This window comes from Marmota flaviventris, chromosome 5, assembly GCF_047511675.1.
Source record: "Marmota flaviventris isolate mMarFla1 chromosome 5, mMarFla1.hap1, whole genome shotgun sequence".
Lineage (NCBI taxonomy): Eukaryota > Metazoa > Chordata > Mammalia > Rodentia > Sciuridae > Marmota > Marmota flaviventris.
The window spans coordinates 32,954,728-32,979,452 of NC_092502.1; the positions used below are offsets into that span (position 1 = coordinate 32,954,728).

Sequence of the window (24,725 nt, forward strand, 5' to 3'; positions counted from 1 at the left end):
AGGTTTTTATTTCTTCTTTTATTTTAAAATACATGCAATCATTTATGTATATGCGTGCACATACACACACACACACACACACACACACACACACACAAGAAAGGCAATATTCTCCCATCTAAATAGCTTTCCAAGCGAACCATCATCCTACCTTTGTTTTTGTTCTAGTGGTTATCATCATAATCCAAAGATTTCTTGATTCATTTTTTTTTCACTTTTTTAAACAAAAATTTCAAGTAGATTTAAAAGCAGACCCATATCCCCATCCCCAGCTACGACAATTGTCAACCCAGGACCACTCTTTCTATTTTTGTCAACTTCAAATATTATATATTTCCCCCATTGAAAGAATGAGGCTTTACCCCTAATTTACCTCTTCCAAGTATTTTTCTGTTTGCTTTTGTTTTGTTTTTGAGATGGGATCTCACCGTGTTGCCCAGGCTGGGCTCAAGTGATCATCCCTCTTCAGACTTTGAGGAGCTGAACCACAGGGATGCACCACCATGCCTGACTTCCTTTCCAAATTTTTTTGAGTAAATTATTTTTAGTTCTATTATCTCTGCAGTTTTGAGCACCTTAATCTCTTGGTCTGGTTTCATCAACTTTATTGTTTAACTGAGCTCCTCCCTGCTGAGGCTGGGGGTGTTAGTGCTGCACCTCTTTCTTTGCTTCTGCTCTGACCATGTTGGGCTATGCCTTTTGTGTTGTCAGGTAGAGCCTGTTCTCTAACCGTAAGTCTTCTGGGCTTTGTCTGTTGGTTGGTTCTTGGATTTGAAAATCAAGAGAGTGCGTTATTATGACTTTAACTATTATTCACCTCAGAGCCATATGTTGTGTAAGGATTACTTGTTTTTCCTACAGATTCAATAAAATGCTTCTTGTCCCAATGGGAGAAGAATGTTCTAAGCATCCCTTTGATACTTTTGTGACTCAGAAAAATGTGGTAGTTAGGAGGAATCATGGACTCACTCTAATCACTTATATCTCGTGTGACCTTTTATTCTTTAGCTATCTTGTGCCTTATGTCCCCAACTAGACAGAGAACTCCTTGAAAAGAAAGTGGTCTGTTTTGTTGCTACACCATTTGTTGCTTCTCAGTAAAAATTAAATCAGTTTCCCTAAAAGTTGCAAACCATAACTTCATTTGCTGAGTAAACATAGCCAATACCATTAAACGTCATTTTAGGTTCTACATATACTTTATTTTATAATGAATTATAAATATATAAATATTTAAAAAAATAAAGCCATTAAAAACTTATAAATTAAAACTTGGACCTTCCACACTGTGAATATTTCTTTTGCATGGTGTTTTTTAGGCTTTCCAAGAAGTCTTTCAATGTTCTCTGCTTGGATTCACTCACGGGACAGTTGTGCTACAAAAGAAACATTGCATTAGCTTGCATGAGTAGGCATCCAAGTCTCTCCACTACGTCTGTCTGCTTGGTCAAGCTCACGTGGCCTGAACAATTGGCAAACTGGGACCTCCCGTCGTCTAGCTTGATTGGGAGTCCAGCAGGATGCTACTTCCACTTCCAGAGCTGGTTACTGTAGCACCAACCCCTGCCTGCCTTCAGGGTGTGCTACAGTCTCTGAACAGTGTGTCACAGCTAGCAGAGGCTCAGAGAGAGTAATGTGATGTGCAGGCTCAGACCTGCCCGGTGCCACTGCCTGGCCACCTGGATGGTGACAAGACAAGTCATGTTACCCTCCTGCCCACGGAACAGCTGCAGCCACTACCGCTCGGCCTCCAGTCCAGTATGAATCTCAGCTCTACCACTTATTAATTGCATAGCTTAGGACAAACGACTTAATTTATAAAAGCTTCAGTTCCTCTTTTTGTAAGGTGGAGACAATAGTGCTTACTTCATAAGTTAATTAAGAGGATTAAAAGAAAATGTGTGTTGTGCCAGCTCCTATTCATTAGCTTTCCTTTTAAATGCAGCAGTAGGCAGGGTGGGGATGAATGTCCCTGCCCTTCTCGAAAGTCAGGTCCTCCACTTGGCATTAGACAACACCCACCGTGGCTGCAAGACTTCTGGTCCCACTCTCCCTCTTTCCTGTGGCATCCATTCTCTCTTCTTACTGGATTATTCCCATTGGGATACTAACATGCTGAACAGACCCCACCTTCAAGAACTTTCCTCATTCTGCAACTGCCCTTCAACTGCGATTCCATTTCTCTGCAACCTTATAGCAAAACACCCCAAAAGAGTTTTCCATACACACTGTGACTTCTTTATTACCTCTGCCCACCCATCCTCTACTGAGCTTACTCCAGGTGGGCTTTCATCCCTCCTCTCCATTTACATAAGCATCACTGATGGCCTCCATCACGCCAGACCTGTGGCCATCACTCTCCCTCCATCTCACTTGATTTGTCAGGATGTTGGACAAGGTCCATCCCCTGCCCAGGGGTTTTTTCATTTCCCTTCAGGGATGAAACCACACTCTGATTTTCTCCCACTTCACTGGTAATAATCTTCAGTCCTCCTCTTCCCTGAACTCTATATATGCCTCTGGGATGGGGCCTTGGATCTCTTGCTTTCTCTATTTTCTTTCATTTGTACTTTAGCACTTATCAGAGGACTCTCCATTTTATGTTATGAGCTCTGACTTCTCCCCTAAGCTCCAGCCTTTTTAACCATTTCCACTTTGTTATCCACTCAGTTTTGGGGGGATGAGGCATAGTACTGGGGTTTGAACCCAGGACCCTGCACATGCTAGGCAAGTACTCTACCTCTGAGCCATATTCTCTACTCGGTACCTTGCATTCATTATGAACAATGTTGAACTCTTTCTCTGCTCAGTCTCCAACCCTGCTTTGCCCCAGGTCTTCCATGTCTCTGTAAACAGTCCCAGCCATCCCCAAAGGAGTTCAGGTGGGAACCAAGGGGGTACCTTTTATTTCTTTCCCTCAACCCTCACAATTGACCTGTCAGCAAATCCTTTGGGGTCTATTTTTCATTATACCCCACATTGAACCACCTCCCTGGTCTCAGCCTCACTAGGCCACTGTTATCTCCAGCCTGGTCTACTGTGGCAGCCTCCCAGCAGGCCCTTGGCTCTTCACTTCCTACTCAGTGTATTCACATGGGAGCCAGAGTGACCTGCCTGAACCCGTACAGGTGTTTCCACCATACCTGGGGCAGGATCCAAAGGCCTGTGTGAGCTGATCTAGTAAACCTCCCCTCACTTGCTCTGCTCCAGCCACACTTGAAGCTTATTTTCACCTTAGGGCCTTTGCATAGCTATTCCTTCTGCATGTAAGTCATGTGGCCTGTTCCCGCACTTAATTCAAGTATCTGCTCAGAATATATCACTGACTCCTAAATTAACCCCCCTGCTCCTATGACCTACGTTCTTTATTCCTATATTTTAGTTCATAGCCAGTGTTACAACCAGACATCTGATTCTTTTGTCTAATTCCCCCACTAGAATATTTCATGAGTCCCTACTCTGCCCCCCAATCTTTAATGCTGCATCCCCAATGCCTAGGCCAGCACCTGGCACTTGTAAAGCCTCAACAAATACTTGCTGAATGAATGGGTTCATTGATCAAGGGCATTACAACTAATAAGGAGAGTCATTTACAAGAGAGGCTGCTGTCCACCAGCAGCCACAATCTCAACCCACCAGTAGGACAGTGTAGCTTACCAACTGGGCCATGCTTCGGAGGTTCCTGTAGAGTCCTCTCAGGAGTTTGAGAATGTCAAGTTTTCCATTTTTGTTCAAACACCTAGACACCGGGTGGTCTTGATAGGTCTGCCGAAGCACAGTTGTAGCCGTGCAGAGGATTTCCTTCTCAGTTGTGTTCTAGGACGAGAAATGGCCTAGATGAGCCATGTGCTACACTATTTTGAGCATGGGAGAGAGATTTTTCCTCCTTGTTTCCTCCTCCTAGGAAAACACATGGAGATGAATTTGCTCAACTGTGGAGCTACATTCAAGTCTTTCTGTGACATGAATAAAGGCTGGTATCAGTCATAAATCTCTATAAATAACCTCTATTTATTACCTGGAAATGCAGCAACCTTCTCCTCTGAACCTCCAAGTTTCTCTTCCCTTGGAGAGTTTTGCTGAAGGGGTACCTGAATAAAGTCACCAAGTAGGTATATGGCAGTGGGGATTTGAATGCAGGGCCATCTGGTGCGGCGTCTATGCACCATGAGAGATGCCCACGTGAGTTCTTAGGTGCTTTCATTCTTACAAGGGGTTAAAATCCAGCTTTCCCTGGAACCCAACATACTTGTTGGATAAACAAATGCCTGGTCCTTGGCCTGCACTGCATAGCCTTTTCCACGTGACCCTCCCTGTGAGATAGAGTGTGTGTGTGTAAAAGGCATGGTCCAAGTGAGGAGTTCAGGCATGTCCCCATGCAGCATGAGGTAGGTGCCCAGTTCTGGGAAAGGTGCCCAGGAGTCTGGTCTGGGGAGATCAGGGAGGCTTCTTGGAAAGACACCATTGAGCTAGGCCTTGGAAAGAGTTGCTATAACAAGGCTTGGACATAAAATGGTATAGAGTGGATGCTGGCAGTGCTGATGTGGGTCTGGCCACATGGCTCTTCTTGGGGACATTGAGCCTTAGAAAAGGGAATGTACAAGCAGCAGAGAAGCTAGAGAAGCTCTTGCTGGGAACCTGGGAGAGGAACTGTGTTTTAGTCTATACCAGGCCTGAGTGTTCTCCCATTTTCCATTAAAGAACACAGGCACAGAACCCAGAGTGGTCTTAGCTTGGGCCCAGTTTCTTTAACCGAGTCTGATGAAAAGCTGCTTCTAGCCTCTGCCAGGACATGCCTGGGGCCCCTGTTACTCAAAGTGCGGTCCATGAACCAGCAGCATGAACATCATCTGGGAACTTTTTAGAAACACAACTCCCCGTCCCCTATCCTGGACCCACTGAGTCAGAGTGTGCGATGACAAGATCCCCTCGGAATTTACATGAGAAGCATCTGAGTTCTTACAGTTGTGTTTACCCCCCTAATTATCAAGGTAATGTAACATTACCTCATTCATTAACAAAATTAAATTCATTCAACCCACCAGCCAGATATAACTACTAATATATTTTGGTAAATATCTTCCCAGGTTTTTTTTAAACACATTTTTCCCCAAACAGGAACTAACTGTTTCATAATCTTTTCACACAATATACACTAAAAACATTTTCTAAAGCCATTTAAGTCTTTTAAGAAAGTGGGATTAGGAAGGGTGCGCTGACACATGCCTGTAATACCCGCGATTTGGGAGGCCAAAGCAAGAGGATAGAAAGACCGAGATCAGCCTGAGCAACTTAGTGAGGCCCTGTCTCAAAATTTAAAATATAAAAACAAAAAGGACTCGAGATGAATCTCATTGGTGAAGAACTCCCAGATTCAAACCCCAGTACTGCTAAAAAAAATAATAATAATAAGTGGGACCGAGAACTACATAGGAACCCACTGTTCCCATGTATTTGTACCATGATTTGTCAATCTTCTAAGGTAGCAGGTTTTTTGCTTCTGTAAATAATGTAGCAGTGAGTGATTCTGCGTTCATCTCATTTCTGAAGACTAAATTCTAGAAGTGCAGATTATATTTTAAGGTTTTTCCAAGAAGACTTAGACCCAGACTGAGGCACCAGAACCCCAGACTACACAGGCTTCTCCTTTGCCATGTGGGGGTTGGGGTCCCAGGGCCAGGCAGATGGAAGAACACTTAGTGAACCAGCTGCAAGTCACTCCTGGTCTCTGACTCTAGTTGCAAACTGAGAGCAGTGCCAGGGGCTCAGGGCTGTGTGGTGAGCAAAGAGGGGCAACACCCTTGCTGCTGGAGAGAGAACCTGAGATCCGAGAGGGCAGAAAGAAGAGCCCCTCTGCTTATTTCCTCATCAAAACCTAGTGAGACTTTTCTGGAACTTTGGCTTGGAACCTGGGAATTAAATTGCCTATTAGTTTAAACCAGTCTATAGCTACATCATATAGGAAAAAAAAAAAACCCTCTAACAATATGTTTTCAAAGAACTTTCTAAAAGTAATTAAGATAAAATTGTAATTGAAAAGAATCTGCATCAAATGGAAAAATTTTAAAGGAACTAATTCTAAAGGCAGTTTTGGTTAAAGACCTTAAATTTTAGCTTATTGGTTTTGCCGCCAAAGAACAACACTCCACCCCATCCCTGACTTCTTGTCATCTGCCTGTGGCACTTTCTGCCTCAGTGGGTCTGGCAGTGGCTCACAGAGCATACTTTGACAACCCAGCACACTTTGTAGCTCAGATCTGCTAAAAAAGAGACTCAAAATGTGACCACTGGCCCCAAGGGCACTTTTCCACTGAGCTACATCTTCAGTCCTTTTATTTATTTATTTTGAGATATGGTCTCTCTAAGTTGCTTAGCACCTCACTAAGTTGCTGAGTTTGACTTTGAACTTCCGATCCTCTTGCCTTAGCCTTTTGAGTTGCTGGAATTACAGGTGTGCACCATCATACCTGGCCAAGCTACTGGAATTCTTGATTCCCAAAAGAAATCAAATGAATATGCTTGGTTTTAGAAAGATATTGTGTTTGGGGAACACAAAGAAGTAGCTTTTCCTACCATATACCACTTTGTGGGATTTTGAAAATAACACTCTTTCTCCATTTAGAAACATCTTAATATATAAGTAGGCAGTGCTGAGTGTTTGAGGGAAAGAAAAGAATGGAAAAGTGAGGTTGTCAATTCCAGCAGGACGAGACACAGTCTGGGGTAAGGTTGTGAGATGGGTGAGCATGAAAGCAGCCACACAGGACACCCTGTGTGTGAGAACTAGGAGTCAGCAGGTGGGGAGGGGTCATCTAGATGCAGCCCAGAGTCACAGGGGGACCTCCTGTGACTGCTGGACCTCCTCAGAAGTGCAGATTATATTTTAAGTTTTTTTCCAACTGCTGGGCCTCCTCAGAATCATCACTTCTCTACAATCCAATCTGTGACTTTAATCATGGTTATATTATCTTATATTAACACTCTCCACTAACTCAAGAGCTACATTCCAATCAACCTTCAAATCACCTTCAAGATCACTTTCATATCCTTAAATGTGGAAGCTGAGGCTCTGAGAGGTGTGAAGACTTATCACAGACCATACAAATAGTTAATGGCAGAACTGAGGCTAAAATCTCAGGCTCTCTTACTTCTAGACCCTCCTACCTCCATGAGGGCCAGATGCTGATGAGCTGGTCCCTTTCCTTGGCTTTGGTACAGCCCTCTCCACATGCAGCAAGCCATGGGAGAACCCAAGGCACAATCCAGGGACTCTTGGCTTCCAGTGGGTACCATATGGGTTGGAAGGACTTAGAGATTTTATATATATATAAAATTATATATATATATGTGTGTGTGTGTGTGTGTGTGTGTATTATCCTTCAGAATCTTATCCTGCATCAGAGTTCAGAATAATCTTTAGTGAAATGAGATAGTCCAGATAAAAGGCTGAAGAAGAGTTTTCCTTGTGGAGTAGGATGGGCCCTGTTCATGGCCTGGGTGCTGAACAGGGGCTTCCGTGCTGGCCAAGTCAGCCCTTAGTTCACATGGCAAGCAGGTAGCTAAGGGACCACTGGTGAATTGAGGCTTTGGGGCTTTCCTTCTCAGTTGTGTGTTTCCATGAAAACAGGAACTGAAGTGCACAAAGCTATTGATATGGCTGTAGTCATGTGTTTGTCAGAGAAAATGCACTATCAGCTGTCACATCTATCTCCTCCCACTACAGATGGGGGGTGGTGAGACTGCAGGAGGCAGAAAGGCGAGATGCCCAAGCAGTAAGAAGCAGGAATATGTTGGACTCTATCTGGCAGGATGGCGGTAGACCAGGCTGCAGGAGCTTTGGCAGGTTACCAAGTAAGCTGAGGTCTTTGGAGAGCCAGCCCCAGATCCCAGCAGACTGCTAGGTGACCAGGCTGTGAGAGAGAAGGGGCTCTGGCAATACCTTCTCTGTTGCCATAGGAAGTCTCTTAGACAAAGTGAAAGCGCCCTCAACCTGTAATCTCAATATCTGTTTTTGTGAGAGTATTTGGTTCTCAAAACTGCATGGGCCAAAAAAAATTCTCCCATTCAGCAGGCATGTATTGAGTGCCTCCTGTGTTCCAGGTATTATACCCAATGCTGAGTTAAACCCTAGAGAGCTTTTCTTTGACAAGATCTAAATTAGGATTACAAACTCCAAGTTTTCTATTAGGTATCTTCTAAATCAAGTGAAACCGAAAACTTCAAAACACGCTTAAGAGTAAAAAATCAGAATTCCGATTATATGAAAACATTTAACACCCTATAATTAATTTGCGTCTGTTCATTTTTCATTAAAGAAATGTTCCATTCAAACTTTTGTGGATAGCCCTCCTCTCCCAAGTCACTCATCTGCCAAAGCAGACCATAGAACAGCTTCTTACCTTGGGGACAGCAAAGACGTCTGCTACCATCACCTCCATGCATGTAGTCTTTGGCACAAGCAGGAACGAGAGAGCAAGAGACAGAGTTAGCCTCCAACAGGACAGAGAAATCCCTGATAAGCATTTCCTACTCCCTCACATTGGGAAAACTTCCCAGACTTCCCCAGAAGAAAGTGCCAGGGAAAAGTCTTGCTATGCTCCCTGCCTGGCCACCAACATCCACTATCAATTTCTCCCACAAACTATGTCTTTCTCATAATCTGGAACTACCCACGGCATCACCAGAACATCTGGAGAGATGGTACCAGATAGGCTACTCACCTTTTTCCCTGAGAGTGTGTTCAAAGTTTTGATGATCTCTTCTAAGGTAACGTTGCATCCGTGGGTGAAGTTGCCAGGGCATACTAGGAGACAGAAGAGAGTGGCAATCAGCAGGGGGGTGAGACCCATCAATAGGTGTCTTTTGGCAGTGACAATGTGAGACGATTAGTTTATCAGGGGAGGCTAACAATGCAATTCTGACAAAGATATCTCTATATATAGATTTAAAATTGCTGAAACCAAAGGAAAATAAGTTTACATTGGAAATTTTCGTTACACCAGATTGTCAGTTATTTGAGGCCAATCAGCGCCTCTCTTCCAGGAGAAAAAATACTTCATAAAAACAGGTAAAATGTTCCTGTGAAATCAGACCAGTAGGAAAATGAAACCTTTTTTTAAAATTAACTACAAAGTTTCAGCATAGGAAATTACACCATAATTTGCTCTGTAGATTAATCTTATCAGCTTGGGGTTGTTGCTGGCTTTTTACTTTGCATAGAAGGAAGAGGCCACAGGTGTCCGAATTTGTGTTAGTGCCATCCTCCTGGGGAAAGATCGAGTAATGTCAGGAAAGTTTGACTTGCATGGTATTTCTACCTGGCTTCTTCCAGGTATGGGGGGAATCTTGGAAACTCTCCTGTCATGGGAAAGCTGACCTGGGTTCTTCTCTGAGTGGAAGAATAACAGGCCCAGGCCTTCTCCTGTCCTAGTACAGGACCTGCTGTTTTTGCAAGTGGATGTCTTCAGTGAGGGACAAGTAACATCAGGTGGGGCCCAGGTTGGGTCCCACCAGGTCCTTTAAGGTCTATACCAAGAAGAAGGCCCTGGGCAAGGTTGAAGGTTGTCTATCCTGAGGCTTCAGGAGTGACCACTTTTTAAGAGAAACTTGAACACATTCCCAGCTACTTAGGAAAAGGGACTACCATCTTCCAAGTCACCCATCAGTTCTCTTTGTGAATACCCCGTCACCCACATGCTGTCTTAATCTAATTCTTGTGGCTCTGGTGAGGTGAACATTGCCTCACACTGTTAGTCAGCCTAAAGACAAAAATTGTGTATTTATGGCATATGAAATTGTTGTTGTTTCGATTTTTTTTTTTTTTTTTTTTTTGATGCTAGAGACCAAACCCAGTGCCTTGCACATGCAAGGCAAGCACTCTACCACAGGCTACCTCCCAGCACTTTTTAATTTTTATTTTGAGACAGGGTCTCACTGAGTTGTTTAGGTCCTAAGTTGCTGAAGCTGGCTTTGAACTTGCAATCCTCCTGCCTCACCCTCCGAGCTGCTGGGATTACAGGTGTGCACCACTGCATCTGGCACAATTTTTTTTCCTTTAGAACAAAAATGTAAATGAGAACAAGCCCAAAGAGGAGAAGTGGAGGGTGAAGTCTGGGAGGAACCCAAACTCAGCTTCCGTTATCTTCTCCCCCATGAAGTCCCAGAGCCCCACTTTCTCAGCTCCTCAGTGTGTGACAGAATTCAGAGTATTTCTGAATCAGGGAGACTTCCCTGAGTGTTGGTGTCCAGAGTTTTTCCTGGGGTTGTGCTGTGCAGGCATGGTTGATTGGACCACTGGTCACTCAGTTGAACCCATTCTCTGGGCCCCCTCCACTGGCAGAGGCCAGACCAAGACCATAGTCTCTCAGTGGTGTGGCCAACCTCATCCTGATTCGTCTCATTAGCAAAAAGTATCTCGGGGTCCATCAGGAGTCTCTTGACTGGTGCAAATGATCAGGTCCCACCATGAATAACAAAGATATGCCTATTGCTCAGGAAATCCCATGGATTTAGGATTTTTTCCAGGCACTAGTGAAAAAGAATAACTGCATTCCTTATTCCAAGGGGCGTAGCCATTGGACCAAGAGCCAGACCTCTCTGAGTGAAGTCAGGGGAGAGTCTGTGAGAAGAACATGAGGTTTCTTGCAGGACAGGTGGGGACATCAGCTCAGATTAACCCTTGTGTGGAGTGAGGCAGGGTAGCGGCTCAGAGTGAGCAGAGGAAGTCTGTTCAGAGCACTGCCACGCTGGAGGAGTCCTGCTAAATAACTCAGATTCTCAAGGAAAGGCCAGGCGGCAGAGCCAGAGCTGGAGGCAGTCTGGGTTCTGGAGCATCTCAGAGGCAGTGGGAGGTGAGTCAGAAAAGGAATATAATATGGGAGCCTTTAGCTCAGAAGCAGAATACTGACTGTTCTGTTTGTTGAATGAGGCAAGAGAAAAAAGGATGAACTTTGGAAAGTAACCAGAAGTTTCCCTTCTCAAAGGGAAGAAAGTGGCTGTCCTGCCCTGCAGTGACAGCACCATGGCACCTGTGAGTGTGGCCGGCCAGGCAGAGGTTGGGAAGATGGATGTCTGCACCATCACAGACAGAGAGGACAGCAGCAGCTATCACCATGAAGGAACCACCACGCCAGCGGGAGTTGTGGGCAGTGACTGGTGGGCAGGTGGGCACCAAAGTTTAGGAGAGAAGCGGAAAGACGCTCCTGGGCTCTGGCAGTATCCATCTCAGACCCTTGCCCTTGCCCTTGCCCTTCAGACAAGCTGAGAACCAGCACTAGCCTCTCCCTGGCCAAAGAACTTTCCACTCAGACCCTGAAACAGCAGTCAGTTATTGATTCTGTGACATGGGCGGATCACTAACCTTGGGCCTCAGTTTCCTCAGGAATGGTTTCGCTCTTCCTTTTGGATTCCTTTGAGGAGTGAAGGAAAGATTAGCACTTGGCACAGGTCACTCTTTAAAGGGTGGCTGTTCCCAGAGGCTGCCCCAGCTCACATGGCTAAGAGAGGGGACTCAGCTCCACAGCCCATCAGGCCTGATTGCACTGTGTCCTCCCAAGATGACCTTGAGCATGCCCTCAGCATCTTCTGTACAGTGTGGGGGAGGGGCAGCTGTACTTGGCTCTTGAGGTTGTTATGAAGAATAAATAAGTTAAAACTTAAAGTACTTAGAAAAGTGCCCACATACGTGAGCCCTCCAGGAGTGGCAAGATTGTTATCATTAGTCCTCTCTTGGTTGGCCAGATGTTAGCAAATCCAAGGCTGGACTGGGCAACGGAGCCTCATGGATGCTACCCACACTTGTCCCTCCCAGGTGTCTCCTTGTTAGCCTGTGGATCCCTGTCCTTGTTTCTGGTGAGTTATGATTGTTACTCTGCAGCCCTCAGACTCTTGTTGCTGGATTCCAGACAGGAAATAGACACTGCCATGGATGCTTTAGTCAGAACAGGACTTAAGCAGGTGCTATAACTGTGTTGGGAGGGAAAGGAGCAGTCTCCAGCCTGGGCTCTGGATTCTAAAGAGCTGACCCACGGGGGGTGCCCTGCCTCTGAGGCTATGTCATTTACCCCACCCTACAGGGCTGCAATGTGGGGATGCTGCCCCAACAGCCTCCCATCACCTACAAAACTGCTCCAGGAGAAAATCTTATCTCCCCACAGCCCAAAGGAAAAGGAAGATGGTGATGACCTCTCCTCTCCCATCCACAGCTCGTTAGAGAAGCCAGTTTGCATCCAGACCCTCGCTTCAGGGAGTCTGAGAAATGTCACTGTGCTCATTCAAGTCTGCAGTATTGGAAGGCACCCTAGAAGGGGAGAAGAACTGAGGTTCAGCAAGGCAGCTGTTTCCCTGCACCTGGGCGGCTCAGGCTTGCCTAGGCAGCCATCCCCACAGCCCCTGCCCAACCTGTGCCCTGTGGCTCTCACCTTCCTTCCTCTTCCCTTACTTAGGTGGCAAGAACCCTGTTCAGCTCCTAACAGGCTTATTGAAGAAATGATAATTCTGTGCATGAATGATGTTTAAGTGGAGATTGGAATAAATGTATTTCTGTTAGAAGTAGAGGGCTGGCAGGGTGGGGACTGGAGCCATGGCAGGGAGTCATCCCTGGACAGAGAAGCTGGCATGGCCGGACTGGAAAAAGCGCTGTAGGAAAGAATACTGTGGATTTGTCAATGAGCAGTTATATAGTGTCTAGGATTGAGGGCACCCAGCTAGTTCTGTCCTTGGAAAAGCTACCCCGTCCAAGCATCTCTATAAAACTGGGCTATAATCCCAGTGGCTCAGGAGGCTGAGGCAGGAGGATCACAAGTTCAGAACCAGCCCCAGCAATTTATCGAGGCCCTAAGCAACTCAGTGAGACCCTATCTCTAAGAAAAATACAAAATAGGGCTGGGGGTGTGGGTCAGTAGTTAAACACCCCTGGGTACCTAATCTCTGGTATTAAAAAATAAATAAATAAATAAATAAATAAATAACCTGGCCTAATTATTGGGGTATGGGGCGATTGTGTGAGGTAAGACATAGAAACTATTTGCATGGTGCCTGGCGAATCAAAAAAGCCAGCTGTTGATATAAGCAGCAGCATTTGGAATCAGCTGAATCCAGATTCACCCAGGGTGAGGAAGAGTGGAGAATCATGGGGCCCCAGGTTCCTGGCTCTGGGAGCTGCCCTTCAAAAAGATGGTGGTTTAGGAGGGCAGGTGGTGGTTTGGAATGGTAAATTGAGGTGTGACCACAGATCTGAGCATGGAGGAAATTCTTAGTCTATAGACTAAGCTACAGGGGGAAAATGTATCGTCAGGGGTCAAGGGAAGAGCAGGACAAGAAATGACGTAAGATACACCAGAACACTGGGAGGTAACGAGGCAGAAGAGGGGGCAGGAGACCTGACAAGAGGCCCTGGGCAGGGCAGGCTAAGAACCCAGATATGAGAGTCTCAGAAAGGAGAAGCAAGTGGTCAGCACATCAGATGGTCCTCATAGGTGAGGCAAGATAAGGCACAAGACTGTCAGCTGGATTCAGCGATGAACTGATAAGTGGTGACATCTGTGAGATGGTTTCCGAGTGCAGTGGGAACAGATGCAGGCTGGAAGGAGCCTGTGGTGTGTGAAAGGCAGACTTTGCTGGGGTTCAGGCAGCAAGGGGGATGGAGGCCTGGTTTATAGTTGCATTTCGATGGAATCCTCTGGAACACAGGCCTCCCCAGCTCAGCAAATGGCAACTCTATCCTTCAAGTTGCTCCTAAAAATCTCACGCACCCACATCCAACCTCCTCACAGCCTCTGCACTGTGTTCAGACTTAATGATATAATATTGTTGGAGGGATATGAGGGTGGAGGGATGAGACGAAATTGGCCTTCAGTCACTAACTGATGAGGTAGGACAATGGACGCCAGGAAGTTACTTTTGTAAATGTTTTAACTTTTCTTTTTTCCTTTCTTTTTTTGGTACCAGGACTCAAACCCAGCGGAGCTTAACCACTAAGCCACATCCCCAAACCTTTTTAATTTTTGAGGCAGGGTCTCGCTAAGATGCTGAGGCTGGCTTCGCACTTGTGATCCTTCCGCCTCAGGCTCCCAAGTTCCTGGGATTATAGGCGTGCACCACCATGCCTGGCTTAAATCCTTCAACTTTTCTATAATAAGAGACTTTAAAGCCTTAAAGGGGCTGGGAGCATAGCTCAGTGATAGTGTGCTTGCTGAGCATGGGCCGGGCCCTGGGTTCAATCCTCAGCACCCCAAAAAGCAAAACAACAATAACAACAAAAACTTCTATGGAGAGCAAACTTAAATGTATTTAATATTTCTTAATGTCATGTACACCTTTGTATGTATTTATGTCCATAATATCTTACATATTTATGTAAATATGTGTGTTGATATTTACATTAATCCATACATACTCTCACACACACATCTTCCAGAATGTTCCTACCTCTCACTCCCCCACCGCCATGTCTCCTCTCATTTCCTGCCTGGATTTCTTTGGGAGCCTCATGGCCCACCTTCCTTACTTCTCACAGCAGCCAGAATGGTTCTGTCAAAACCTGAGTCAGAGGGATTCCTAACGGGGGGGGGGGGGGGGGGGGGGGGGGGGGGGAGGCCTGGCGGGTCTCCTGGCCCTTGCCGGCCACCTTCCTGGGCTGCAGCCACGTGGAAGAAACGGGTGCCATTTGCAGTGCCCTCTCGCTGGATGCTTTTCCTCCCATATGCAAATGGATCTCTCCCAGCCTCCCTCCCTCTCCCTGGGCCTCTATTCTCATCCTTCTCATGGGGGAGGATCTCCCAGACCGTCCTGGCCGCCTCTGGAGCACACTTGGGCCACCTGACACGCCCTGTGCTGCTGGTTCATGTATTCTGTCCCCCACTAGAAGTAACCTTGCTTTGTTCATCGTGGATCCCAGCACCTAGAACAGTGTCTTCCATCTAGCAAGGTCTCAGTCAGTTCTTGTTGAATGAGTGAGTGGATGGAGCTCCGATTCACAGAGGGGCAACTGAGATGTGGCCCAAGAGACAACAGCAGAAGTCAGGGTCACAGTGGGACTCCAAGACAGGGCTGGTTTTACTGGGGAGTCCCTGCTGCAAGCCCTGGGCTGCATGTTCTGCCCACATCCCTAAGAATGCAGGGGAAGGAACCCTGAGCACAGATGCAGGGAGGACCCTGCTCGAGGGCACAGGAGCTAAGGTGGATACAGTTGGCCTCTGGGTTCGGTGAGCAGGTGGACACATAGCTTCGCAGGCTGCCGTCCTCTGTTCTTTGAGAAGCAGGTGGAAGTCTTTCTCCTGAGAGGGGAGTCTGCTGAAGAGTCAGCAGAAATCTTCTGTCTGTCCCAGGATCACTCTCAGAGCTGGACTGGCCACCGACCCTTTCCCATCTCCCTCCCATTGGCTCCTCTGACCCAGCCTGGCAGGCCAGGGCCAGGAGAAGATCCCCAGGAATAGAGTACCCTCCTCTCTCTCTAGGTCAATGAAGGGTTATGACTGGCCCAAGAGGCCCAGCCCAGGTAGAAGTGGTGGGCCCCTTGCCAGGCTGTAGGTGCTGCCTCTCAGGCCCCTGCAGGTCCCCAGCCCCTCTCCTGGGAGAGCCAAGGGTCAGGAGAATCCTGCTGGGCCCTTCACCTGCCCCAGTCCTAATCAGCTTCTCCAGGGATCAGATACCAATCTCAGGTTCTTGTCACTTTTTTAAATTTAAATTTCTTTGTTCCCCATTGGGAAATAAATGTATGCTTATTATAGAACTTGTGGGAAACAAAGAGTAGAAGAAAGAAGAGTAAATCAATGAGAAATTGCTTTTCCTGGTGTGATGTTCACTTTGGGTCCTCTGGTGTAGGCCTGGGGCTGGGCAAGGGTTCATAGATCTTCTGGTCTGGGCAGCCAATGGGTCATAGGGGCCACCATGGCTGACTTGGGCCTTCCTCCCCACGTGGGTTTCAGGAAAAGCCGTGTGGCCCCCGCAGTCTTGTCCATAGTGATGTAGAGGACGAGCTGACGAGAGTTGCTATATTTAATTTGGGTGTCTGCGTCACCTCTGACCACACAGCAGCCGAGGCAGTGCACTGGGCTGGAGGCGTTTCTGAGCTACACTGAGAGAGAACCACTTTCCACAAGAAAAGGCCCCGGGGAAGGGAAGGGAGAGAGCGCAACAGAAAGTGAGGTCGTAAGTAGAAAATTGCTTCTGGGATTTCAAATGGCTTCGTCATGGGGCCCTCCCTGGCTGCTGAGAAATCAGTTGATCTGGGAAAGTTCGTTGCAAACCATGTACCCTGTCGCTTTTGGGTGGAGCTGAGAAATGAATGAAGATAATGATGCCTCATGACTTTTATTTTTCAGGGTAGAGAGGGCATTGTGTGGGAGGCCGACTGTGGACATACGCCTTGTCCTGGCCAGCCTGGATCTCCGGGAGCTTGACATGGCCCTAGTGTCCAGGCTGGGCATACCTCCTGGAGCACCGTCAGCCTCCACCGATGGCCATCCCAGAAGGGGGCCAGGCTGAGGGAGGAGCAGGGTTTGGGTTTGTTACAACTGACCGGCTCACTGACTGGAGAGACTGAGCCGAAGACACCTCCCCATTGACCATAATGAAAACGTGATAAGCTGATAGACTGATAACCCCAGCCTTCAGGCTGATCCTCTGCCACAGGACACAGATGCTGGCCTAGTCCCCTGGTCCTGCTCCTCCTCATCCTGAGCCTGCAGGGGCCAGCCTCAGAGAAACCCCTGAGGTGACTTGCAGTGTTTTCTGACACCTCATCTGAGCAGCAAACAGAGGTGTGTTTCGTTTCACAGGAAACTCACGCTCGTGTCTCGCTTCTCACTTGAGCCCTGGCCCCTCTTCCAGTGAAACCTCCCCGACCTAGGGTTCCAGGTGGCACCAAGGGGCTCCCCACCCTGGGCCCCCGGCTGCCATTTGCCTCCCACTCATAACTACCCTTATCTCTTCTCAACCCTTCTCTCCTGGTCCTGTTAAGGATTTGCCCTGTCTATGGAAGAGGCCAGGCCCTATCCTGAAAACTCAGCAAATACCCAGGGGTCGGTCCCCAGGCCACGATGCTCCCAGCCACTGTGGCTGACACCTACCTTTTTTTTTCTATTTCTTTTCTTTCTCATTCCTGACCGGGCCACCTCACTATTGTCACCAGCAGCAGCTTGGTTCTGTGCCTCTGAAAGGCATCCCTCTTCCCTGGAAGGCCCTATACCTACTCCGGCCCACTGCACACCACTGGGAACCCACAGGTTCCCCTGTTTGGGGGACAAGTCTCCTGAGACTGGCAGGAGCTTTGGCAGGGCTGAGGATGTGGCAAGCTGTGGACCCCTAGTGGCAGGGCCTGGCACAGCCCATCTGCTCTGTGCACCAGCCCCCAATACCGCCTGAATGAGTGGGTGGCTTGGAATGCATCCTGGGAAAAAAATCCTCAGGGACCCAAATGCCAGTCTTCGTTCTTGAGGGATTCCCATGAATTTCATTGGATGAGTCTCCATCTTTTTGAACAGACAGGCCAAATAATTGGTCATGGAGAGGGGCGGAAAAGATAAGTTTGAAATTCATGCTACTGGAGAATGGATCACTAAATTCAGTTTAAGAGAGAAAAAACATTACTTTTTCATAAATATTCTTGGTCTGAAAGTCCCAGACTGTGGATGGAGAGGGACGCTAAGAGCCTGGCTTACCCACTCCACTGTGTGGTGCTTTCCAGCCTCCTCTACCTCCCAGGAAGCAGTGAAGCCTCACGTCCAGAGGGCAGGGGGGCCTCCCAAGGGAGAGCAGCCTCCCCGTTTTTAAGTTCTCTGTGGTGCCAAGCCTCAGGCCATGTGATGCCTTGTCCTCAGCAGCCCAGGTGGCTTATACCCGTGGGGTCACAGGTGGTCCTCAGCCAATGTAATGGGACTTAGGTCCTGTGACCTCCTTGGCACTCCAGAGAGCCAGTCCCAGCCCTGTCCACACAGTCCTGTGTCCCCTCCCCAGGCCTTCTCCCCCTGGCTGAGCATCCCCAGCTCCCAGCCCAGTTCCACTTCTTCTTCCCTCTCCTTTCCCCGCAGCAGTGAGGTAAGGAATGGAAGGGCTGGTTCCTGAGTACTCAGCTGCAGCCATCCTTTTGCTGGGAGACACACCACCCTAGGGTGCCTGCCTGCCAGTGTGAGACTGCCCTGGTAACCCTCCACCCATGCTGCAAAGCATCTCGTCCTCTGGAGCCACCCTCTGCTCTGGGCACCTCCCAGAGGGGCTGAGAGGCAAGGCTTCAGCTGAGGGCTGTTGCTTCCAGACTCCAGGGACGCTGGGCCCGCAGGAGAGTAAAAGAGACCTGCTCTGCGGAGTGGGGCAGCTGGGGCCCTTGCACCCATTCTGGTCCATCCTGGTCCAGAGGCTGCAAGCGGATGCCTCTGTTCACAGAGGGGGTGGAGAGCACTTCCTCCTGAGTGGTGTCCAGACATGGAAGGGGCTGTCTCAGGAAGCAGACAGTGTACCCCTGTCAATGGGGGTGCCCAGCAGGCTGATGACAGGGAAATAGTGCCCTCAGACGGATGGCACTCAGGCAGGCGGAGCCATTGAGAACATGGGCTTTGGACTTGGAGTGAACTTGGGTTCAAACTCTGGCTTTGATCCTAGTGACCTTGGGTGAGCCACCTACTCTCCTGAGCTTCAGAGTCCTCCTCTGCCCTTTAGGGTGATATGAGAGTGTGTGGGCCGTGCCAACACAGCTGGACACAGCTGGAGTCGTGGTAGTGATTCATCTTGGAGGTCTTCCACCCATTCCACACCCTCCTTGAACCTTGACATGCCAGCTCCAGCTTCCTCTCTGCACTGTGGGTAGCCCCCAACCCCAAGGCCATGTGCCTCCAATCCCAAGGGTTTGCTTACTCTTTCCAGCTCAGGTCTCGCACCTCACTCCCCTTCCTCCCACCAGCCTGCCTCTCACAGAGCTCCTCGAAGTTCTGTAACCAGACAGGTGTCCCCAGAGGCCAAAAAAGGGCAAACATCATCAGGCTTATCTGTCACCATCTTTATTTCTGGCTTCCAGTTTGGCACAATGAAAGAGCTTGTTCAGTGACCCCCCTCCCCCAGTCCACACACATGCGGCCTTCATTGTTGTAGGCCTCCTTTCCATATATTATTAACTCTTTGCTAACATATTTAATACTTAACTTTAAATATGAGGACAAAATAATAAATTACTCCTTGGCCCCAGAGCCCCAGTGAGGTAGCAGGATTGTGTGCACAGTACTTGTTACTAGGGACCCCACCAATGCCCACTGCTTTCCGCTAGAGCCCCAAGTCATAGGCACTCAGGCAGCGAAAGCCTCCCCCACCCCAACACTAACAGACACTCACTTAAATAACACACAATAATAAATAAGACTAAGAAGAAATGGGCCTGAGCTGTCTCTGCTTCAGTCAGTCACCCTGTGTGAAGCAGGTCCCTGTCTGGCAAGAACAGCACCCACTGGAATGCTACCCCTAGGGAGGGGTCCAGGTGCAGGGAAGTGTCTTCACTCCGGGTCCCTTGAGCTCGGAGCCCTGGACAAAGGAGGCCACTAGGCTGAGCCCCAGGCACCCAGGCAAGGGTTGGTACAGCTGAAGGCAGGTGGCACAGGCTGAGGTCTAAGCTAAGGCAATCTTTCCCTTCCCCCCTCCTCCCCATGTCCCCCACAGTTTCTGACATTGGTAAGAAAATGAATCTGCAACTTCAATAATCAGGGCCCATTTCTGCATATCTCATGCTTCAGGGGAGCTTTCCATGGCGAAGAAGACACCGTAAATGACTGAGCAGTTTCTTCACAAACTGGCCCACTTCAATTTTGGTGTCCGGGATGGGCATGGTGGAAGCCTGCTGCAGGACAGAGAAGCCAGCGCATTAGTGGATGTCATGGGCAAGGACAACCAGGGGCTTTCCAGGGATTGTCTTGTTTAATCCTCACAAAAGTCCCCCGAGGTAGTACTGCCATTATCTGTACTTTACAGAAGTGGAAACTGAGGCTCAAGCAGGAGACCTTGAGCCCAAGGCCTGTCAATCCCAAAGGCCATGTTCCTATTGCCATCGTGGACCCACTCCTGGGTGGACACACACTTTAGGTACTCAGCCTTGTTCCCTGGGAGCTCCCTGGGACCCAGGAGTGGGTGTGGGAGGGGCCTGGGGTGTGGGGGGAGCCTTACCCCAGCAGTGTTCTTGTGTGTGCAGAGGCCACTCAGCATTCTCTGGGTCTTCTGGATGGCACTGCAGTTGGAGACCTTGATCAGGGAGTCCAGGGCTGCACAGTACTGTGGGAGAAGACCACAGGTGTCAGGCCTTGTGGGGGGAGGCTATGTGTTTATAGGAAGAGGGCCTGAGAGCCTGGCAGAGGTGGGTCTGGGTTGGGGGGAAGAGCCCCAGTGGTAAGGAAGAGAGGATAGCTCTTGAAGCTCATTGGGAAAGCCCCAGAGTGTGAGTGAGGCTCAGAGAACACAATCCCAAGGCCTATAGCTGCTGCCACTTCCCCACCAGTAGCCAAAGGACCTTACCTCGCCAGCTGTCAGGTTGACGCTCCACACCATGCTGCCATTGCAGAGGGGAGCCTGAGGGAGCAAAGTGACAGTGAGCAGATGGCTGGTAGGGCCCCAGCCAGCCCGGGGCCAGGTCCCCACCAGGATAGTCCCCACTAGTACCCCTGGTATGGCACCATCAGGCCTGGCAACCCCTCAGCACTCCTGAGCTTCATTTTCTGCTCTGCATAAGGGGCTGGGGACTCATTATAGAGGGTCCTGGAGCTGAGGGAGAAAAACTGATAAGTGATAAGCTTTATTTAAAGCTCGCCACACCTAGGGTAGAGGACCTGCAGAGAAGGGCCCTGAGCCGGGTTGGGTGAGGGAGGTGGTGGCTCAGTCTGCGGTTGATCAGGACAATTCAGATGGGGGGCAGTGGGGTCTGGGGAATTAGGTACCTGTGCTCTGCAGTAGGGGTACTACAGTTAGGAACCCTCTGGTGTCCACCAGGCCTGGTTTGAACCTGGCCTCCGTCAATTAACCTCACTGAATTTTAGCAAAATGGGGTCATGGCGCCTGCCTCTGGAGGTGTGGCCAGCAATACAATGACATGTTAAACCGCCAGCAGCGGGCCTGGTGTGAGCCAACGCCAGTGAGGAGAGGGGCCAACTCTGTGAGGACTCCTCCCACAGAGCGGGCTTCACCAACCGCTAACAATGATGGCTGGCTTACTGTGTTCAAAACCCAGCTGGCAAATTCCAAATGGTTCTAGGAGGACCTTGACCCTTCTCTGCTAACAACTGGCTGAAAAGGAGCTGTCAGTGGTAAGGCCAGACCAGGGGGCAGCTGGTCCCTAGGAGCTCTGCTGGACTCCTTCAGAGGTCATATTGCTGCACCCCCACACACACACCCCTTATGGCCTGGCCTGGCCCTTCGTCTGCGGGGCTTTTCTTCACCCACAGGTATACAGGTCCAGGCCCAATCTGCTCATGACCTCTTCCTAATAGCGCCCACCTGGCCCCTCAGAGCCTTGCCTGGCCAGTCCATACTCACCTTCTGGTCCTGCGTGATGTTGACCAGCTCCTCAATGAGCTCCCTGAAGGCTGGGGATGGAGGAGGCACTGGGCCTGGGGCAGCGAGGCCACCGAGGCAGGCAAGGGTGAGGACCACAGTCAACCAGAGCGCCATGAGACCCAAAGCCAGCACAGAACAGAGGAACAGACGTGTCATGTGCTGGTCAAAGCTGAGCGGCTTGTGGCCTTTGCTTCTTGTGGCAGCTTTTTATAGGCCCAAATGGTGACGCCTCATACCCTGGCCTCCGCTTTGTCGGGCACTATCTAGAAACCACATCTTTACTCATCTTGATTTTACTTTGTGGAAAATCCAGCATCGTATAAAGGAAAGAGCTTGATTTCTAGTGGATTTATCAAGAAGGATCTAGTACAGAGTTTCCAAGGTTGGAATGGCTGAATCCCAGGTGTTGGTGAGAGGGCCCTGAGGGTGGCCGGCATCAGCAGTGCAGCAGTTCCTCCTGGTGACCATCCTGAGCTCCTGGACAGCCAACTCAATTCTGAACTCCTGTCCTCAGACCCCTCTGGCTCACCAGAAGTGTAGGGCAGTCCAAGTGGCACTGGGTCTGTGACAGGTCTATGAGCTATGGGAATTTGGGACTTGTTTTTCTTAAATTACCAAAGTAATGCTTGATTTTCAATACAAAATTCAACAAGGACAAAAGAAGAGACTGAAGTTGGGTTTTTGAGTCCCACATGATTCCTCCTTGGCCCCACCACAGGAAGGATTCAAAAAGATCAGACTCCCAGGTCTTCACTGAAAGAGCCAACCAGGGTTAAGTTCCTCTTGGGACTTTTAATTTTTTAAAGATGCTTTGGTGGTAACTCTGGGTATGAGCAGCCTGAACTCTGGGGCTCACCATGGCCTTCAGTCCCTTAGTGCCCTAGCCCCAGCCCAGGTCCCGGTGTGTAACTGTTCCCAGAGCCAAATGAGACTGGGTGGGGGCACCACCTCTGCCCACCAGTCTATGTAGGAGCAGCCCCTGCCGTGGAGGGCCTCCCGTTTCCCTTTTGCAGAATAAGTGCTGTGGAGGGAGCTCCTGGGCCTGTCCTCTGTAAGCAGCACCCTTGCAGGGACGCTGGCCTGTAGCCTTTTTCCTGCTCTTCCCTCATTTCCCTAGAATTCCTCCAGAAACCCCCACAGCACAGGCTACAGTATCTGCTTATTGAATGCTAATGTGAAGAGCACTCACTCCCTTACCCACTTCCTCTCCTAGGCCAGCACCTGCCACTCCAGGTCCCCTCTTGGTCTGCTCAGGCTCCCTTTGTCCCCTCCTCTGTGGGGTTCAACTTTACAAATGTCTTCCCGGGAATGCCAGACCCTTCACTCTTTTAGATGCCTCCCAGCCTTGCTTTGCTCCTCTTCCCGCTGGGAACACAATTCCCAGTCTTTGGCCTACACTCAAAGCTTTGCAGCCCAACTACAGGCCCTGACCTGGGAGCCCGCCCCTGCCCAGAGAGGCCTTGCAGAGCCTGGCGTCATTTTCCGCATCTGTAGCAAAGGGCCAATGTCATCTCCTTTGGGGTCTCCGTGGTGGGGGAATGATCGGGAAAACACCTTGGGCTGTGCAAGTCCCCAGATCACCGCGCATGCATGAGTCAACGTGCCCCTACCCCTCCTGGCCAGCAGAAGGCATGCGGACAGCGGTGGGCAGGCGCCCCGGCGCGTGGGAGAAGGCGCGCTGGCGCGGCGATGGCCCGCGGAGATAGGGGAACGGCCTTATGTAACGCGAGATGGGGCAGATAAGCGGGATCCGAGTGGCACGGCCCTCCCCCGCGGCCTCCGGAGGTGGCCGGTGCGGGAAGGAGGGCTGAGGGCGCAGAGCGGCCGGGAAGCGAGGGGGAGGCAAAGGTGGAAGTGAGCGGTGCAGCGCCTGCCCTGCGCGCCCTCGGACGCCCAGAGCGCGGTGCGCACAAGCCAGGGAGCGCTCCGGCTGCAGCTCTCTCTCTCTTCTTTTTGCGATCCTGAGTACTGGGAATTGAATCCCGGGCCTCCATGCTAGGCAAGTGCTTTCCCACTGAGCTACATCCCCAGTCCTTTTGCTTCCTCCAGAGCAAATGGCAGGCACACCTTCTGCTCATTATAGAAAGTTTAGGTTTCCTAAGCTAGGACTTCCTCTCCTGCCATGCAACCCACTGGGTGCCCTCTGGTCCTCTCTGCACCACCCTGTGAGCATTGGGATTCTGGGAACAAAAATGTTGATATTCTACTGCTTCTGTGCATAATAAATGTCTTTGTCTCTGAGCCAAGAACCCTGTGTCTACTGCCAGCATCTATGAAACTGTGACATGTTGACTTGAAAGCTTGTAAATAGGGAAAAATCTGAAATCCTTCCGTTTTTGACAAGTTGTTTTGGTTTTTACATCCCTCCTGTTTCTAAGTTAAACATGCTGCTATTTCTTGATGTTCAGGTGTAGGCATTGTTGTCTAGGATAGATGTTTCTTCTTCCCTCCTTCCATGATTTCTTTTCCTCTTGCTACCAATGTAGGATCATAATTTGGGTCAGTCAAAAACCTTGTTTCTGTTTAAACAATTATTCTAATATATTCACAGCACACAGGTGGGTAAGGGAGTGAGTGCTCTCCTGAAACCATTTCCCCACTGGAGTTGTCTTGTTTTCCCATTTGTTTAGTTTTCTATGTTCTCAGTGACTTAACCCTAAATTCTTGGTCACTTACATAAATTTCCTCTCAAGAGATTTGATAAAATCCGTTGTTCTTAAGAGTTTTATCTTCCAGAGACAATTTTGTTTCAACCCTCTTCTATACTAGGGATTGAACCCAGAGTTTCCCACATGTTAGGCAAGCAATATGAGCTATACACCCCCCTAGTATCTTTTTTTTTTTTTTTCATTTTTAGTGAGACCCTGTCCTATTAAGTCGCCCCTTGTCATTTGATCCTCCTGCTTTAGCCCTGGTAGAAGCTGGAATTACAGATGTGCACCACAGCACCCAACTCATTCTGAATCTAAATCTTTTCTCACCCTTTCTCTGGAAATGTGTAGGAATATTCTTGGTCCTTGTGCTCCAAATGTCACAGTGATGTACTTTGGAATGGTTCTGTCTTCATCTTGTGTGCCAGACACATGGAGGGCCTTTTCAAACAGAAAGCATGTCATTAAGTTTAGGGAACTTTTCTTTCTTACAAAACAAAACAAAAGCTTGGCTATTTTATGTTAGTTCTTATTTGTGGTATTCCATTCACA

General features: G+C 49.0%; 2 protein-coding genes across 3 annotated transcripts; both read right to left on the minus strand.

Annotated features, from left to right (window-relative positions):
- Nucleotides 1–1,255: 1,255 nt before the first annotated feature.
- Il4 (interleukin 4) lies at nt 1,256–9,073 on the minus strand. The gene is made up of 4 exons (XM_027949659.2): nt 8,721–9,073; nt 8,400–8,447; nt 3,658–3,816; nt 1,256–1,376 (listed from the first exon to the last, which is right to left on the minus strand). The coding sequence occupies exons 1-4, from the start codon at nt 8,847–8,849 to the stop codon at nt 1,266–1,268; spliced, it is 447 nt and encodes a 148-aa protein (XP_027805460.1). The 5' UTR covers nt 8,850–9,073; the 3' UTR covers nt 1,256–1,265.
- Nucleotides 9,074–19,275: 10,202 nt separating this feature from the next.
- Il13 (interleukin 13) lies at nt 19,276–21,636 on the minus strand. 2 transcript variants are annotated; one of them, XM_027949663.2, is made up of 4 exons: nt 21,502–21,636; nt 20,488–20,541; nt 20,143–20,247; nt 19,276–19,816 (listed from the first exon to the last, which is right to left on the minus strand). In XM_027949663.2, exons 1-4 carry the CDS (start codon nt 21,634–21,636, stop codon nt 19,712–19,714), a joined length of 399 nt encoding a protein of 132 aa, XP_027805464.1. In that variant the 3' UTR covers nt 19,276–19,711. The 2 variants fall into 2 exon arrangements, with proteins under 2 accessions (XP_027805464.1, XP_027805466.1); XM_027949665.2 differs by having other exon boundaries at nt 19,276–19,819.
- Nucleotides 21,637–24,725: the final 3,089 nt, after the last annotated feature.